The sequence below is a fragment of the Oncorhynchus mykiss genome, chromosome 5, assembly GCF_057628025.1.
Source record: "Oncorhynchus mykiss isolate SJ-2025 chromosome 5, ASM5762802v1, whole genome shotgun sequence".
Taxonomy (NCBI): domain Eukaryota; kingdom Metazoa; phylum Chordata; class Actinopteri; order Salmoniformes; family Salmonidae; genus Oncorhynchus; species Oncorhynchus mykiss.
In genome coordinates this window covers 51546494-51563057 of record NC_143026.1, presented here as the reverse complement: position 1 = coordinate 51563057, position 16564 = coordinate 51546494, and the positions used below count along the sequence as shown (strand labels likewise).

The window sequence follows — 16564 nt, the reverse complement described above, 5'->3', positions numbered from 1 at the left end:
ACTTGCCTAGTTAAATAAAAGGTATAAAAATACAAATAAAAAAAATGAATAATAATCGGAATTCGGCGCCCAAAAATACCGATTTCCGATTGTTATGAAAACTTGAAATCGGCCCTAATTAATCGGCCATTCCGATGAATCGGTCGACCTCTAGTCTGAATACTTTCCAAATGCACTGTAAATAATCCCAATAGACATTCCCATTCAAGTCAAAGTTCGCTAATGTTCTAATAGTTATTCTATTTCTATGGTTCAAACCACCATGTTTTTCACCAAGGTGATTGAGGACATGAGCATGAACGCGTCGTCTGAGAAAGACTTGGTGTCGCTGAGCGGACTGACTACCGTGCTGGTCAGGGTCCTGGAGGCCAGTCCGGACATCCTCACGTCCACTGATGTCCTCTACCTCACCGAGCTGATGAAATTGGAGGCCACCACCACCACCCAGGAGGTCAACCATGCCCAGGGGGGCCTAGACTCTGCCGAGGCCATGGTGTCCATTGCCACCAACTACCTGAAACTGGCCAGTCTCATCCTGGACTCTAAGAGGGCCACCCGGTGGCTAGGTCGGCCGGAGGACGTTGTACGTTTTCAGTGTTCACACGTTTATATAATGTATTACACCAGCAAACAGAACTGGTTGCAATTACGTATTTAATGATTTCATGGTCAGGTTGTATACTGGTCTTAATATTTTTTTTGTCACACTTTTGTCTTAACTCTACAATGAATGTGAAGTTTTGATTTATTGTGTAATTTTTATATGTTCTATAAGGAACTGGTTCTATAAGGAAGTTGTAATCTGACCACAAAACAACAGGAATATTATGTATTTTTCATGACTTCTTGATCTTGTCGTGAAAAAATATATCATTACCTGATTGTAACAGAGACCAGTCGTTGTATTCTGGTTACATGACCAGTTTTCAACCAGAAAATCCCATATCAGTAATATGTTGTTTTTTTCACACAAATGCAAAAAAAAAAAATAAAAAATTTTTTTTTTTTTTTTTTTTCCATACAGACTGTGGGACCATTCACTGTGGTGGAGAGCATTGATAAACTGACTGGAGCTTTAGCAGATGTGCTATCTGCCGAGTGGAAAAGCTTCACACTCTCCACGGAAAACATAGGTAAGGATATTGTTTGCATCCGTTTTTTTATAGTGTTGCTAAACATCTTTGAAATGAGGTCTTATTAAGAATAAAATTAACATAAGAACTGATAAGAACGGATAAGAACTGGAAATAGAACTGGGAACTTCAGATAGACGCGAACCAACTAGAGAATAGAGGTGAAATGACAAAGAAAAGGGAGTTCACTTTACAGTGGTATCTGATGGCTCAGTCTGGGAGTATAGTGTTTGAATCAAATCAAATTATATTCGTCACAGGCCGAGAGAAAGAAAATGAGAATTATTAGAAAAATTATAACATGTAATAATAAATACCCAATGAGTAATGATAACTTGGCTACGAGGTAATTGAGGTAGATATGTACATATAACTAGGAATGAAGTGAATAGGCAACAGGATAGTTAATAAACAGTAGCAGCAGTGTTTGTGAAGAATAAAAAAAAGTTTGTGCAAAAAGGGTCAATACAGATAGTCCCGGGTAGCTATAAGGTTAACTATTTAACTAACTATTTAACAGGTTTCTGCAAAAAAAGAAACGTCTTCTCACTGTCAACTGCGTTTATTTTCAGCAAACTTAACATGTGTAAATATTTGTATGAACACAACAAGATTCAACAACTGAGACATAAACTGAACAAGTTCTTCAGACATGTGACAAACAGAAATTGAATAATGTGTAGCTCAACAAAGGGGGGGGGGGGGGGTCAAAATCAAAGTCACTGTCAGTATCTGGTGTGGCCACCAGCTGCATTAAGTACTGCAGTGCATCTCCTCCTCATGGACTGCACCAGATTTGCCAGTTCTTGCTGTGAGATGTTACCCAACTCTTCCACCAAGGCACCTGCAAGTTCCCGGACATTTCTGGGGGGAATGGCCCTAGCCCTCACCCTCCGATCCAACAGGTCCCAGACGTTTGTTTAAATTATGTTTAATGTTTAAATTATGTATTTAATATAGACAAGAAAAATACAATAATGTGTGTGTTATTAGTTTAAGCACACTGTGTTTGTTTATTGTTGTGACTTAGATGAAGATCAGTTCAAATTGTATGTACAATATCTGCAGAAATCCAGGAAATTCCAAAGGGTTCACATGCTTTTTCTTGCCGCTGTACTGCACCAGGTAACTTTGATTATTAACCTCATCAAACCACGTCCCCTGCGCGCACGCCTGTTAGCTAAACTATGTGGAGATATGGCATCAGAGCATGACAATGTTCTATTGCACACTGAGGCTTGGTGGTTATTGAGGGAGAGTGTTGGAAAGATATTTCGCATTGAGAGAGGAACTGTTGTCATTCAAAATGGATGTAACCCCCCCCCAAAAAAAACAGACTTGGTTGACTTTTTGTGTAATGAAAAAAAAATGTGTTTCCTTGACTATGTAACAGACATATTTGGAGAACTGAACACAAGCATGCAGGGGAAATACAAAAACATTCTACTGACGAGTGACCGAATCAGTGGATTCAGAGGGAAGAATTCCTATTGGAGAGAGTATTTCCAAAGCGAACCATGCCCCCTTCCCTAGGCTGTGCATGTTTCTAACGAACAACAGCATCAGTAAGTGTCCCACACGAGTGATGACTGCTCACTTCCGATGCTTGGAAGAGAACTTTGGGACCTACTTCCCAATCCGTTTAACTGTGATCCTGGCTCAGTTGACATGCCGGTAAGTGAAAATGAACAGCTGATCGAGCTGTCATGTGACCGAATGCATTCACTGGTCACTGTGGAGGAGTTTTGGTTCCTGACTCAAAGGGAATACCCTGCCGTCTCCCTCTGAGCATTAATGCTGCGTTCAAAACAACTGGGAACTCCGACAGGGATATATATTTTTGAACAGTCATCCAACTCGAATTTCCAACTCGGGACCTTGGACCTCTTTCTAGAGCTCCGACATTCTGACCTAAACATCACTGGCATCATGATTTGACCTCGTATTTTTCAGAGCCTTCTGGGAAGGCTTTCCCCTAGATGTTGGAACATTGCTGCAGGGACTTGCTTCCATTCAGCCACGAGCATTAGTGAGGTCGAGCACAGATGTTGGGCAATTAGGCCTGGCTCGCAGTCGGCGTTCCAATTCATGCCAAAGGTGTTCGATGGGGTTGAGGTCAGGGCTCTGTGCAGGCCAGTCAAGTTCTTGCACACCGATCTCGACAAACCGTTTCTGTATGGACCTTGCTTTGTGCACCAAGGCATTGTCATGCTGAAACGGGAATGGGCCTTCCCCAATCTGTTCCCACAAAGTTGGAAGCACAGACTCTTCTAGAATGTCATTGTATGCTGTCGTGTTAAGATTTCCCTTCACTGGAACTAAGGGGCCTAGCCCGAACCATGAAAAACAGCCCCAGAAATTATTCCTCATCCACCAAACTTTACCGTTGGCACTATGCATTGGGGCAGGTAGCGTTCTCCTGGCATCCGCCAAACCCAGATTTGTCCGTTGGACTGCTAGATGGTGATGCATGATTCATCACTCCAGAGGACATGTTTCCACTGCTCCAGCGTGAATGTGTGCGAGATGCTCGGCCACGGAAAACCATTTCATGAAGCTCCCGACGAACAGTTATTGTGCTGATGTTGCTTCCAATGGCAGTTTGGAACTCGGTTGTAAGTGTTGCAGCTGAGGACAGACAATTTTTATATTTTTATGAGCTTCAGCACTCGGCGGTCTCGTTCTGTGGGATTGTGTGGCTTACCACTTTGCGGCTGAGCCGTTGTTATGGCTAGACATTTCCACTTCACAATAACAGCACTTACAGTTGACCAGGGCAGCTCAAGCATGGCAGAAATTTGACAAACTGACTTGTTGCAAAGGTGGGCTCTTCCGTAAGACCATTGTACTGCCAATGTTTGTCTATGGAGATTGCATGGCTGTGTGCTCGATTTTATACACATGTTAGCAACAGGTGAATTTGAAAGGGTGTCCACATACTTTTGGGCATGCTTGTTAATGAAGTTTGTGACTGGTGTGGTAAGTTCCTCAATGCCATCAAATGAATCCCGGAACATATTCCAGTCTGTGCTAGCAAAACAGTCCTGTAGCTTAGCATCCACTTCATCGGACCACTTCCACATTGGTACTTCCTGTTTGATTTTTTGCTTGTAAGCAGGAATCAGGATGATAGTATTATTTGGCAGATTTGCCAAATGGTGGGTGAGGGAGAGCTTTGCATGTGTTTCTGTGTGTGGAGTGATGGTGATCTAGAGTTTTTTTTATTCTAGTTGCACAGGTGACATGCTTGAAGAAATGAGATAAGATGGATATCAGTTTCCCTGCATTAAAATCACCAGTCACTAGGAGCGCCACTTCTGGATGAGCATTTTCCTATTTGCGTTTGGCCCTTTTACAGCTCATTTAGTGCGGTCTTTGTGCCAGCGTCAGTTTGTGTTGGTAAATAGACAGCTATGGAAAGTATAGATAAACTCTCTTGACACGTACCAACAAATGGGTGTGATCATTCTATTGTGGTCCCTAGGGTTGCAAAGTGTCGGAAACTTTCTGGTAAATTACCGGAATATTTCCATGGGAAGTTAAGCCCTGGAATTTGGGGAATTATTCTTAAATTCATCAAAAAGTTAGCTTATAACAGTGAACCTTTTTTGTGGGATACACATGAGGCAATTCTAGGTCTTGTGGCATATTTTGGTTAAACTATCCCCGATTCAATGGTATTGCAACCATCTGCATGCACAGTGCATTATTCCATCACATGTGCAGTGCACTCTTCCATCACATGTACAGCTGATTCTCAAGATATTGCACACTAACATGCTGGCCAGACCGGACACGTCATGTGCGCGAGCGAGCAAAATACATTTTAGAAATCCAGTTATTAAATTATTTCACCCACACTGCTCGCGCGCGACAACGAGCGTCTGTGATGCCAAGGGCTAAATAGAACTCCTTTCTATTTCTGACGCAGATCACGCTTGCAAGTCCTGTGCATTTCAGGTAAAATAACAACTCAATGTTTATATCCCAGGACATATTAGCTAGCAACAGAAAGCTAGCTAAATAGGACAAATTAGCTAGCAAGTGCAAGCTAACTAGCTAAATTGCCATACATGTTTAATGCTTTTCGACCTGTCCCCAAATGAATGTCATTGGTTCAGAGTTTGTTTTGATATTTTAACCTGCGTGTCGTGATCGCGTTTGGTGTAGGGGGACAAAATAAATGTATGCACGATAGAGCACGATGGCGCACGCGCGCATCCGGTTTGGGTTCCGTGTAATGAGATGCTATTGAGCCCACACTACTACACTGTCTGAGCCAAGGACTACATGCTTTCTGGTAAGTTTTGATTACAATACTGGGTGGGGTGAATATATTTTATATGACATTTTATATTTTTTTGTTTAAATCATTTCTAAAGTAACAATTTCTGCTAGTTAGTTTTTGTTACCATGTGGGTTTTAGCTTGCTTGAGCCTAACTGAGGAGTGTTAATTCACCTGTTTACATACATGTTTCATTTTAAAACATCTTATTGCTTAACTATTTATCTGTACATGGAATTGTATTTGTTTTTTTTACAATTTTTTTCTAATCTTTACAGGAATGTCACGGGCACTAACTGATGTGTGGAGACATTTCACTGCAGCTAATGTAGAAGGAAAAGCTGTGTACATTTGCAAATACTGTGCCAAATCATATGTGAAGAATGCATCAATGATGCAGAATCATCTGGCCAAGTGCATAAAGTTCCCTCAGCACTCACAACAAGCAACCTCTGACAAAAGTCCCTCTACTTCTATTCGAGGTGATAATGCTGAATCAGACACCTTATTGATAGCAACAGCTCATGGTCCTCCTGGAACCAGAAGTTATTTTGACTCAATGGAGGAACGTAATCAGAGAAATGCTGATGGATGTCTTGCTCGAGTTGTGTATGCAACTGGTTCACCTCTGATAAACTACATCATCTCCACCCCTCAAACCAGTATTCTACAAGAGCACAGACACAAGGGACAACAGACACACCGGTCTCTACATTGCAGATAAGCTGAAGGCAGCCATCAATGACCTTGGCCCACAGAAGGTATTTGCAGCGGTGACAGACAATCATGGAAACATGAAGGCTGCTTGGTCTAGTGGAGGAGTCCTTCGCTCACATCACACCCATTGTCTGTGCTGCTTATGCATTGAATATGCTCCTCAAGGACATCATGGCACTGAAAACAATAGATACACTCTACAAGAAAGCCAAGGAAATGGTTAGGTATGTGAAGGGTCATCAAGTTATAGCAGCAATCTACCTCACCAAGCGAAGTGAGAAGAATAAGAGCACCACATTGAAGCTGCCAAGCAACACTCATTGGGGTGGTGTTGTCATCATGTTTGACAGTCTCCTGGAGGGGAAGGAGTCTCTCAAAGAAATGGTCATGTACAGTGGGGCAAAAAAGTATTTAGTCATACACCAATTGTGCAAGTTCTCCCGCTTAAAAAGATGAGAGGCCTGTAATTTTCATCAAAGGTACACTTCAACAATGACAGACAAAATGAGAAATGAAAATCCAGAAAATCACATTGTAGGATTTTCCATTTATTTATTTGCAAATTATGGTGGAAAATAAGTATTTGGTCAATAACAAAAGTTTATCTCAATACTTTATTATATACCCTTTGTTGGCAATGACAGATGTCAAACGTTTTCTGTAAGTCTTCACAAGGTTTTCACACACTGTTGCTGGTATTTTGGCCCATTCCGCCATGCAGATCTCCTATAGAGCAGTGATGTTTTGGGGCTGTTGCTGGGCAACACGGACTTTCAACTCCCTCCAAAGATTTTCTATGGGGTTGAGATCTGGAGACTGGCTAGGCCACTCCAGGACCTTGAAATGCTTCTTACGAAGCCACTCCTTCGTTGCCCGGGCGGTGTGTTTGGGATCATTGTCATGCTGAAAGACCCAGCCACGTTTCATCTTCAATGTCCTTGCTGATGGAAGGAGGTTTTCACTCAAAATCTCACAATACATGGCCCCATTCATTCTTTCCTTTACACGGATCAGTCGTCCTCGTCCCTTTGCAGAAAAACACCCCCAAAGCATAATGTTTCCACCCCCATGCTTCACAGTAGGTATGGTCTTCTTTGGATGCAACTCAGCATTCTTTGTCCTCCAAACACGACGAGTTGAGTTTTTACCAAAAAGTTATATTTTGGTTTCATCTGACCATATGACATTCTCCCAATCTTCTTCTGGATAATCCAAATGCTCTCTAGCAAACTTCAGACGGGCCTGGACATGTACCGGCTTAAGCAGGGGGACACGTCTGGCACTGCAGGATTTGAGTCCCTGGCGGCGTAGCATGTTACTGATGGTAGGATTTGTTACTTTGGTCCCAGCTCTCTGCAGGTCATTCACTAGGTCCCCCTGTGTGGTTCTGGGATTTTTGCTCACCGTTCTTGTGATCATTTTGACCCCACGGGGTGAGATCTTGCGTGGAGCCCCAGATCGGGGGAGATTATCAGCGGTCTTGTATGTCTTCCATTTCCTAATAATTGCTCCCACAGTTGATTTCTTCAAACCAAGCTGCTTACCTATTGCAGATTCAGTCTTCCCAGCCTGGTGCAGGTCTACAATTTTGTTTCTGGTGTCCTTTGACAGCTCTTTGGTCTTGGCCATAGTGGAGTTTGGGGTGTGACTGTTTGAGGTTGTGGACAGGTGTCTTTTATACTGATAACAAGTTCAAACAGGTGCCATTAATACAGGTAACGAGTGGAGGACAGAGGAGCCTCTTAAAGAAGAAGATACAGGTCTGTGAGAGCCATAAATCTTGCTTGTTTGTAGGTGACCAAATACTTATTTTCCACCATAATTTGCAAATAAATTCATTAAAAATCCTACAATGTGATTTTCTGGATTTTTCCCCCCATCTTGTCTACAAGTGTTCATATTTAGCTAACTCTCGGCTGACAGAAACCCGAATATGAAATCAGCCAATAGCAATTACTATTTACAATTCATCATATCACGGGTGAGCTCAGAGTACTGATCGAAATAATTGAGTAAAACACTTTATAAAAATCAAAAGTAATCCGATGAAGGGTTGTGTGTGCGTGCCAACATGTTTTTTTTTTTTTTGCGTCAACCAAAGATAAGGTTTTTTATTTTTATTTAACCTTTATTTAACTAGGCAAGTCAGTTAAGAGCAAATTCTTATTTACAATGACTGCCTTCCCCGGCCAAACCCGGAGGACGCTGTGCCAATTGTGCGGTACCCTATTGGAATCCTAAATCCAGGCCGGATGTGATGTAGCCTGGATTCGAACCAGGGACTGCAGTGACGTCTCTCTTCTGAGATGCAATGCCTTCTGGAGACGAGATGAGTTTGGTCGTTTTTGAAGGGGGTGTGTCATCTACTTCACCTCATTATATAACATCTTTGGTCTAACAGACACCCAGAATGCATTGTATAATGTCAACAAACATTGCGCAACACATAGCTGGCAAATAGCTTAGCCTTATCTCATCGTAATCAGTACAACATTCAAAAAAGTTTTTTACACACATCATAGGTGTCCATTAAAATCTATGCAATTATCGGAAAGTATTATTTTTCACCAGTACTGTGAATAAAACTGTTAATACTTTATGCTCCATACATACATACTGTATGCTACAGTAGAAACGTCAAAACGATAGAATACCTCATGAAGCTGGTTGAGAGAATGCCAAAAGTTTGCAAAGCTGTCATGAAGGCAAAGGGTGGCTACTTTGAAGAATCTAAAATCTAAAATAGATTTTGAGTCGTTTTAACAGTTTTTTTTGGTTACTGCATGAGTCCATATGTGTTATTTCATAGTTTTCATATTTTCTTCAATGTAGAAAATAGTACAAATAAAGAAAAACCCTTGAACGAGTAGGTGTGTCCAAACTTTTGACTGGTACTGTATATTTTTGATACCTCAAATAGCTAAATTATCCTTGGTATGATCATCTTAAAACAATTCCATATTTTAGCACGAGTCCAATTTGTCTGTAATGTTCCTGTATTACTTTATAGGAGTCCAATTTCCCTGTATGTCCTTTTGTTCCCAGATGTGCACGTGGAGGCACGGACGCTGTCCCAGATGAGCTGCAGCTGTGTGTTTAAACCATCAGTGTTTGGCGGCCACAGTAGAGGTAGTGGCCAGGACGAGCTGCTCATCCCCGACACGGAGGTCCAGAGACTACATGACTTGGGTAACACTCATTCATGCGGATGAACACACACACGGACACTCACACTAAGGTTTAACTCTAGAACCACTAAAGAACGTTGCCTATAGCCTATTTTTGTTTCCCTTACAATAAAAACATTACAGTGTAAGCCATTTGATCAACTTTATTTGTAGATTCAATTAGTAATAGTTATAGTAATTAATAAAGTCCAGTTACAGCTTCTTTTGACAAAGTAGAAGTTAAAACTATAATAATAATATAACCAACCAGGTACACAGGTGAAATTATTTGCCATATTCCTAAACAAAAGCATCAGTACATGAACAATTGTGAAGGATGAATTGCATTAATTAATATTTGTGGAAATACTGTATATTCATGACAAGATATAAGAACACGCATTTTTTGATTGTATCGGACACTTGCGTGCCTTTACGCATTAATCAATCTCGTCTTCTCTTTATGCTTTGTTTCCAAAGTCAGCACAGAGCTTCGAGGCTTTGTGTGAGCAAGCCCCACAAACAAATCGGTTACACTGCACACAGTTTTCATGGGCCTTGTTTTGTGTGCCCCTGCTGCAGGTGTCGCATAACCTCTCTGTAGCGGTTGTGTGGCATGGTCTCTCCCAAAACAAGTCCACCCTAAAACTATCAGAACAAAATTCCTCTACATCCATGCTCTTTCCGCGTGCAATAAATGCTTACAGTTCATCATTAGACATGTCCCACGTACTGTTTCCTTTTTTGTGCACATGAGCAACAGTACAATCTCTGATGCACTGCGACATCTGCATGTCACATAAACTCATCACTCTTTTCTACCCAAACCGTGCCATCCCTCCCAGACTCCTGTCTCACCGTGGCAGTTGGGATCACTGTCTCAGTTGGCTCTGTTCTGGTTTTTCTGCGGCGAGACTCAAGATCAGAATCAGATGAAGACTCTTCATCAGCAAGGTTGATTTCAATCTCAATATCTGATCCTCCATCAGGCTCCAAATCTAAATTCTGCAGTATTTGCAGTGCTGTCAAAACGTGAAAGAGAATGGTAATCAAACCCGCAAGGCGTGCGGTCAAATTATTAACATGAGTGCCAACGCTGATAAATAGGCATAACACAAACTCGTTATTACACTATTGTTGTTCTAAATGAAACCAACCTCTTCACCCTCATCATTCAGTTAGGCCTAATTTAAATCAGATTGTGAAGTAACTTGCACAATGATTGCCCATTCCATCCATTGTCATTCATTCTGTGGGCTGGCATCGTTTGCTTCGCTGTATAGAGTCAAGGATATGTTTAGCGTTATTCTAAAGGCCTACTGCAACATGTAACATGTTCTCATTTCCCTTACAATACATTTGATTAGTAATAGAGTTATAGTAAATAAAAGAGTCCCATAACAGCTTATTTTTACAAAGTAAAATGTAAAGTTGAAGTCGGAAGTTTACATACAACTGCCCCAAAACATCACTGCTCTAGAGGAGATCTGCATGGAGGAATGGGCCAAAATACCAGCAACAGTGTGTGAAAACCTTGTGAAGACTTACAGAAAACGTTTGACCTCTGTCATTGCCAACAAAGGGTATATAACAAAGTATTGAGATAAACTTTTGTTATTGACCAAATACTTATTTTCCACCATAATTTGCAAATAAATTCATGAAAAATTCTACAATGTGATTTTCTGGATTTTTTTTCTCATTTTGTCTGTCATAGTTGAAGTGTACCTACGATGAAAATTACAGGCCTCTCTCATCTATTTAAGTGGGAGAACTTGCACAATTGGTGTATGACTAAATACTTTTTTGCCCCACTGTACTTTATTGCTAGAAAAGGCCTACCATAGATTTTTAGGCTAACGAATGATAATGAATGAATAATAAGTAAATTGTTAGCTTTTATGTAAAATATAGCCTACCTTAGAATGGCACATGATTCGCGGCGGGTTTAGATTTGCGGGCAATTGATCAACCGTAGTGCTATCCTCTACAGCAAATCTCTTTGATTAGCGGAAAATCAAATGTTCCCTCTGATAAAATCACCACAGTAAGCAAAGTAAAAACAGCCACAACCTTCCCAAATTCTCCCGATAGCAATGAACAAGGAGAGAGAAAAGGACCAAGGTGCATCGTTCAGTCAAAGCTAGGCTACAGCGAATGTCATTTTCACTAGACCGTATTAACCCCATAATATTTTACTAGTCGGCCAACAATGCTTCATAGGCCTGTTAAAACTAGGCTACATCATCAAAATAGTGTGGTGACTTCAAGAGCACTTTGAGTTGGTTAAATTGCGACAAATACAACAAGATATCGTTAGATTAATGTGTATATTTCTCCATTTATAGTGGTATAGTCAGATTTTTTTCCACTGGTCTTCCGGTTTGAACAAGAATAGCGGGAGACTCATTTAACTAACACTCGCATCAGTGTTGTATTTTATGATGACGTTTATTTTATCACCCATTTTGTTTGGCAGGTCACAAGGAAGTGATGTTCATCCATACGTACTACAGCCATCTCATGGAAATCCAGTCTAGGATGGAGCAGGACACTTCTCCAGAAGACCAGAGTGAAAACACAGGGTCTGGTTTCCTTACACCTCCAATTTGACCTAGTAGAGAATGTCATCCAATACAAGGAATGACCATATGACCTTTGGCTTTGACATAATTATGGTAAACGTTTCAGAACCTCCAGATCTTTTGGGGAATTAAAATGCTACACCAACATACAGCATGGAGAATTCAAAGGGAATACATTATTGGATTATATCTGAATACAATCTTTATCTACTAGAAAAATGTAAAAAGAAACTACACTTTATACTTCTAGTAGTCTGATCTTAATCGGATAAGATCTGATTTCGGTTGCCAACAAGCTCACATGAAAGGAAAGGCCTAAAGGTTACATCTACTCTATTATTGCTCTCCGCAGTGTCCTCCCTGGTCGCTTGGCCACTGCAGTCATCTCAGCCACGGTTCGAGACCCCTCCAAGGCCCAGAACATCCCAGTGGCCATCCACTATACTTTGTCCTCCTCGCACGTGGTAAGATCAATGGCTGCATTCCAAATGGCACTCTATTTATTTTATAGTGCACCCTATTACCTTTAGAGTCCTATGTGCCCATGTCAAAATTACTGCTCTATAGGGAATAGGGTGCCATTTGGGACATACACATTACTATATATGAAGGGGATAAAGCCCACTGCTACACACTAGATTACTGCCTGCATCCTGATTCACACTATAGTGCCAACCTGAACCATAGAGTACTTACTGGCTTGGATATTTTCATTTCACATTGTCCTTTCCAGCTCTGCTCCAGCAACTACGGTGATGAGTAATCAGGCCAGCCAGTGCGGCTTGGCTTGGTTCGGCTCAGTAGTGTGAAATGTTATGTCCTGCAACAACAACAAAAATATTTCCTGCAATTCTTATGATGAACCGAATTCCAATCCGTACAATATGTTACGATTTTGTAAGTATGGGTGTGTGGTGTAATGTTGATGTGTATATATTGTGTCTAGTGGGTGGTTCTCCTCCTACAATTTTTCTTAGGCGAGGTTGCCAGATTCTCAAGAACCCCAGAATCTTTGGGTTTCACTAACAAATGGTGCAATTCAAACCAATCTTGGTCATTTTTACAGTGGTTGGGAACAGGGTGAAGTAATGGTTGAGGGAAACATAACGTTGTTATAGAAACTCTACAATACAGTACATGTCATTGATTTGACATCTATTCACAAAGTAAAGAGTTGGCCCAGGTCTTTCTAGTAAGTTCCCTGGCCTGATTCCGTGTTGCTTTTGGCGTGTCCTGTCGAAGGGTGCGAGGAGAGAGACTGAGAGAGAAAGAGGGTGAGAAACATCTGTTTCTTGTTCTAGGTGGAGTATTCGCAGCGAGTCATGCCTGTTTGCGTGTTTTGGAATTTCACCCTAATGTAAGTATGACCACACAGTGCAGCTAAGTCAGACGTCCCTAGAGTACATGTCAGTAGCGATAAGTCATAACATAACGTTGCGTAGTGTTTGTATGTGTGCGTGCGTGCGTGTTTGTGTCATATTGATTTCTGGGTTTTTGTGCCACAGGACTGGGAATTCTAACGGCTGGTCCAGCGAAGGTTGCAGAGTGACTCACACGAGCTCTGATGTCACTTCCTGCTATTGTAACCACACCACCAACTTCGCTGTCCTGATGAATTACATGGAGTCCAAGGTATAGCATGGTCGTTCCACCAATTACATGCCATTTGAGTAGTGTAACTTGGTGAGGAAAAAAAACAAACATTTTAACATTCTGTCATAAAGAGTACGTTCAACTTTATAAAAAACATGTTTTACCATCTCAAGAGGTTAATTAAAAATTAAAAATAGTGCGTAACTGCCAAATAAAGTAACAGGGTTGACTGTAACAATATTGACCGTAACAGTGTTGAAGATGTAATCTTAAATCAGCCATAAATCACCTTTTGAAATGCAGAATGGAAGCTTGTTGTGTGAATCAGGGAAGGGGAATTGAATGCAAGCTTCACAGTATTTTTGTTATTGTTAAAACATTTCTAGCCTGTCGATCTATGGGTAATAGGGTTGATGTGTTACGCTCAACCCACTCAGTTTTCCACCACAAAACACCAGAAATTTGTCAAAAAGGGTAGATTTGACTATGAGATGTTCAATGTTTCTTTAGAAAAAATATAATTTAAAAGGAACAGTTTCAGTTCAATTTATGTAACAGGGTTGACTTTTTTTTGTTCTCTTGAAATTAATATTAATATTAATACACTGAACAAAAATGTAAACGTAACCTGTAAAGTGTTGGTTTCATATCCTTGTTAGTGAGCATTTCTCCTTAGCCAAAATAATCCATCCACCTGACAGGTGTGGTATATCAAGAGGCTGGTTAAACAGCATGATCATTACACAGTTGCACCTTGTGCTGGGTACAATAAAAGGCCTCTTTAAAATGTGCTGTTTTGTCGAACAACACAATGCCATAGATGTTAGACGTTTTGAGAGAGCATGCTGACTGCAGGAATGTCCACCAGAGCTGTTGCCAGATAATTGAATGTTAATTTTAATATCATAAACTGCCTCCAACGTAGTTTTAGTGAATTTGGCTGTACGTCCAAGCGGCCTCAAAACCACAAAACACGTGTAGCCACGCCAGCCCAGGACCTCCATATCCAGCTTCTTCACTTGTGGAATCGTGGGTGGAGAGGGGGTGCTGAGGAGTATTTCTCTCTGTAATAAAGCCCTTTTGTGGGGAAAAACTAATTCTGATTGGCTGGGCCTGGCTCCCCAGTTGGTGGGCCTGGCTGCCAAGTGGGTGGACCTATGCCCACCCATGGCTGCACCAATGCGTGTTGCATTTATATTTTTGTTCAGTATAAATAATAATCTGCAGAAATGACGTCAAAGCAACAACATACACTACAGTACCAGTCAAAAGTTTGGACACACCTACTCATTCAAGGGTTTTTCTTTATTTTTACTATTTTCTACATTGTAGAATAATAGTGAATACGTAAAAACTATGAAATAACACATATGGAATCATGTAGTAAAGAAAAAACTGTTAAACAAATCAAAACAGGTTTTATATTTGAGATTCTTCAAAGTAGCCACCCTTTTCCTTGATGAGAGCTTTGCACACTTTGTGGTAGTGGTATGTTTCAGTTCTGATATTGCATCAAATAATTTTATACACATGCACGCACAACTCCAGCAACTGGTGGATTTGTAGCCAGGTCAGCGTAGTTCAGCTCTGCTCTGCTTAGTAGGGTTATTTGTTGTGTTAAGTATTCCTCAAATCAAGCTCATCTAACGTCAGTCACTTGCACTTATTGCCATCAGACTGTTGCAAACTTGTATTGTGCCACATTGCCCAGTAGATGTCACTGTTAGTATGGAGAACCATAGGCCTCAGGCCATGTAGGAGTTAATCAGCTATAATATAGACTTGTTCCTAGTGATCAGTACTCAGTGGATGATAACAAGACTTATGTGTTGACTGTGTTTTGACTGGCTTGTCCTACTGTGTGTATGCGTGTGTGTGCTTTTCTCCCTTTCTCTCCCCAGTGGACTCAGGAGGAGGAGGATATTTTGACGAAGCTGACGTTTATCGGCTCTGGGGCCTCTCTGTGCGCGCTGGTGTTGACCTTGATGCTGTTCACCGTGCTGGAGTGAGTGTTTTATTAGCCAGTCGCCAAGCTGCTACTTTTGAAAAAACACCACCACTGTGAAACTGGGAAGAATTTGAACCAACATGGCCTCATTGGAGACATTTGGCCTCTCTAACTTAGCTTCACCCTCCAAAGCCAGCATGGCCCATTTCTTAGTCAGCACTCACTGGAATATGATATTTTAGCCATGCAAAAGCAAACAACAACATTTACTTAAAGACAGTAAGAGAAAACAAACATTGTAAGCAAGCCCCTTTAAAAGCAATAAATTAGTAGCTACATTCACAATTAAACCTGATTTAACAGCAGAACTCCTCAACAGTAAGTTGCCACATCCAGGGTTTGGGTTTCTAACTCCATTTGAATTGATTAAATTCAGGAGATTCATTGAAGACATTTCTCATTATTTCCAATGAAGAGTTGTCTGAGTTGAAATGGAATCGACCCCAACCCTGGTCAAACCAGTCATCAACATACCATTGGAATCATAGAGATACAATTACTAGAATTGGGTTTTCCCATTCAAGTCAATGTAATTTGTTTCAAGTAAAATTGTCATGATCTCAAGGACTTTGTCCCTTCTAGTAATTATATTTCTATGGTCGGAATCCTGCCTAGTCATCACTGATGCTCTGTTTTAGATGTTTTTAACAGTGCTAATGTAGTAATTAGTAGTGTATGGGTTTGAGCACACTGAAGGTTTATGGTGGCATTAAAGGACAGCAAATTAACTCATCAATGGAGATCCAAATCAGCATGGGAATTGGAATAGCCGATTGGTCAATCGGCTGGGGTTGGAAATAGCGGGAATAGGCGACTTGACAAGGAGATTTATGAGCCAGTTACACCTAAATCATCCCAGACACACCCGATGGCACACAGATGAAAACAAGAGATGGCTGGTTATTCGCCAATACTTCATTTGAATAACAACAAAATGACAGACCCACACTTGGTTTGCTATAAAGCTGAGGATGGGGTTGGATAAATCACAGAGTGAGCCTTTAAAGCCTTTCTATTTGCTGCTATTACTTTCTTTCTCAGACATTTTGAAAGTATACATGTGAAATGTGTAATT

At 40.9% G+C, this 16564-nt stretch overlaps 1 protein-coding gene across 24 annotated transcripts in view; it reads left to right on the top strand.

The window, feature by feature from the left end:
- LOC110523998 (adhesion G protein-coupled receptor D2) overlaps nt 1–16564 on the top strand; it is a 160921-nt gene that overhangs the window by 25549 nt on the left and 118808 nt on the right. For 15 of the 24 annotated variants that reach the window (XM_090235112.1, XM_021603243.3, XM_090235109.1 and 12 more), the window contains exons 8-15: nt 278–583; nt 1025–1133; nt 9182–9325; nt 11783–11888; nt 12241–12352; nt 13190–13245; nt 13394–13520; nt 15383–15486. In XM_090235112.1, coding sequence (XP_090091238.1) covers nt 278–583; nt 1025–1133; nt 9182–9325; nt 11783–11888; nt 12241–12352; nt 13190–13245; nt 13394–13520; nt 15383–15486 — 1064 coding nt within the window. The remainder of the gene's footprint in view (nt 1–277; nt 584–1024; nt 1134–9181; nt 9326–11782; nt 11889–12240; nt 12353–13189; nt 13246–13393; nt 13521–15382; nt 15487–16564) is intronic. The other 9 variants (XM_090235120.1, XM_090235124.1, XM_090235122.1 and 6 more) reach the window with 1 other exon arrangement.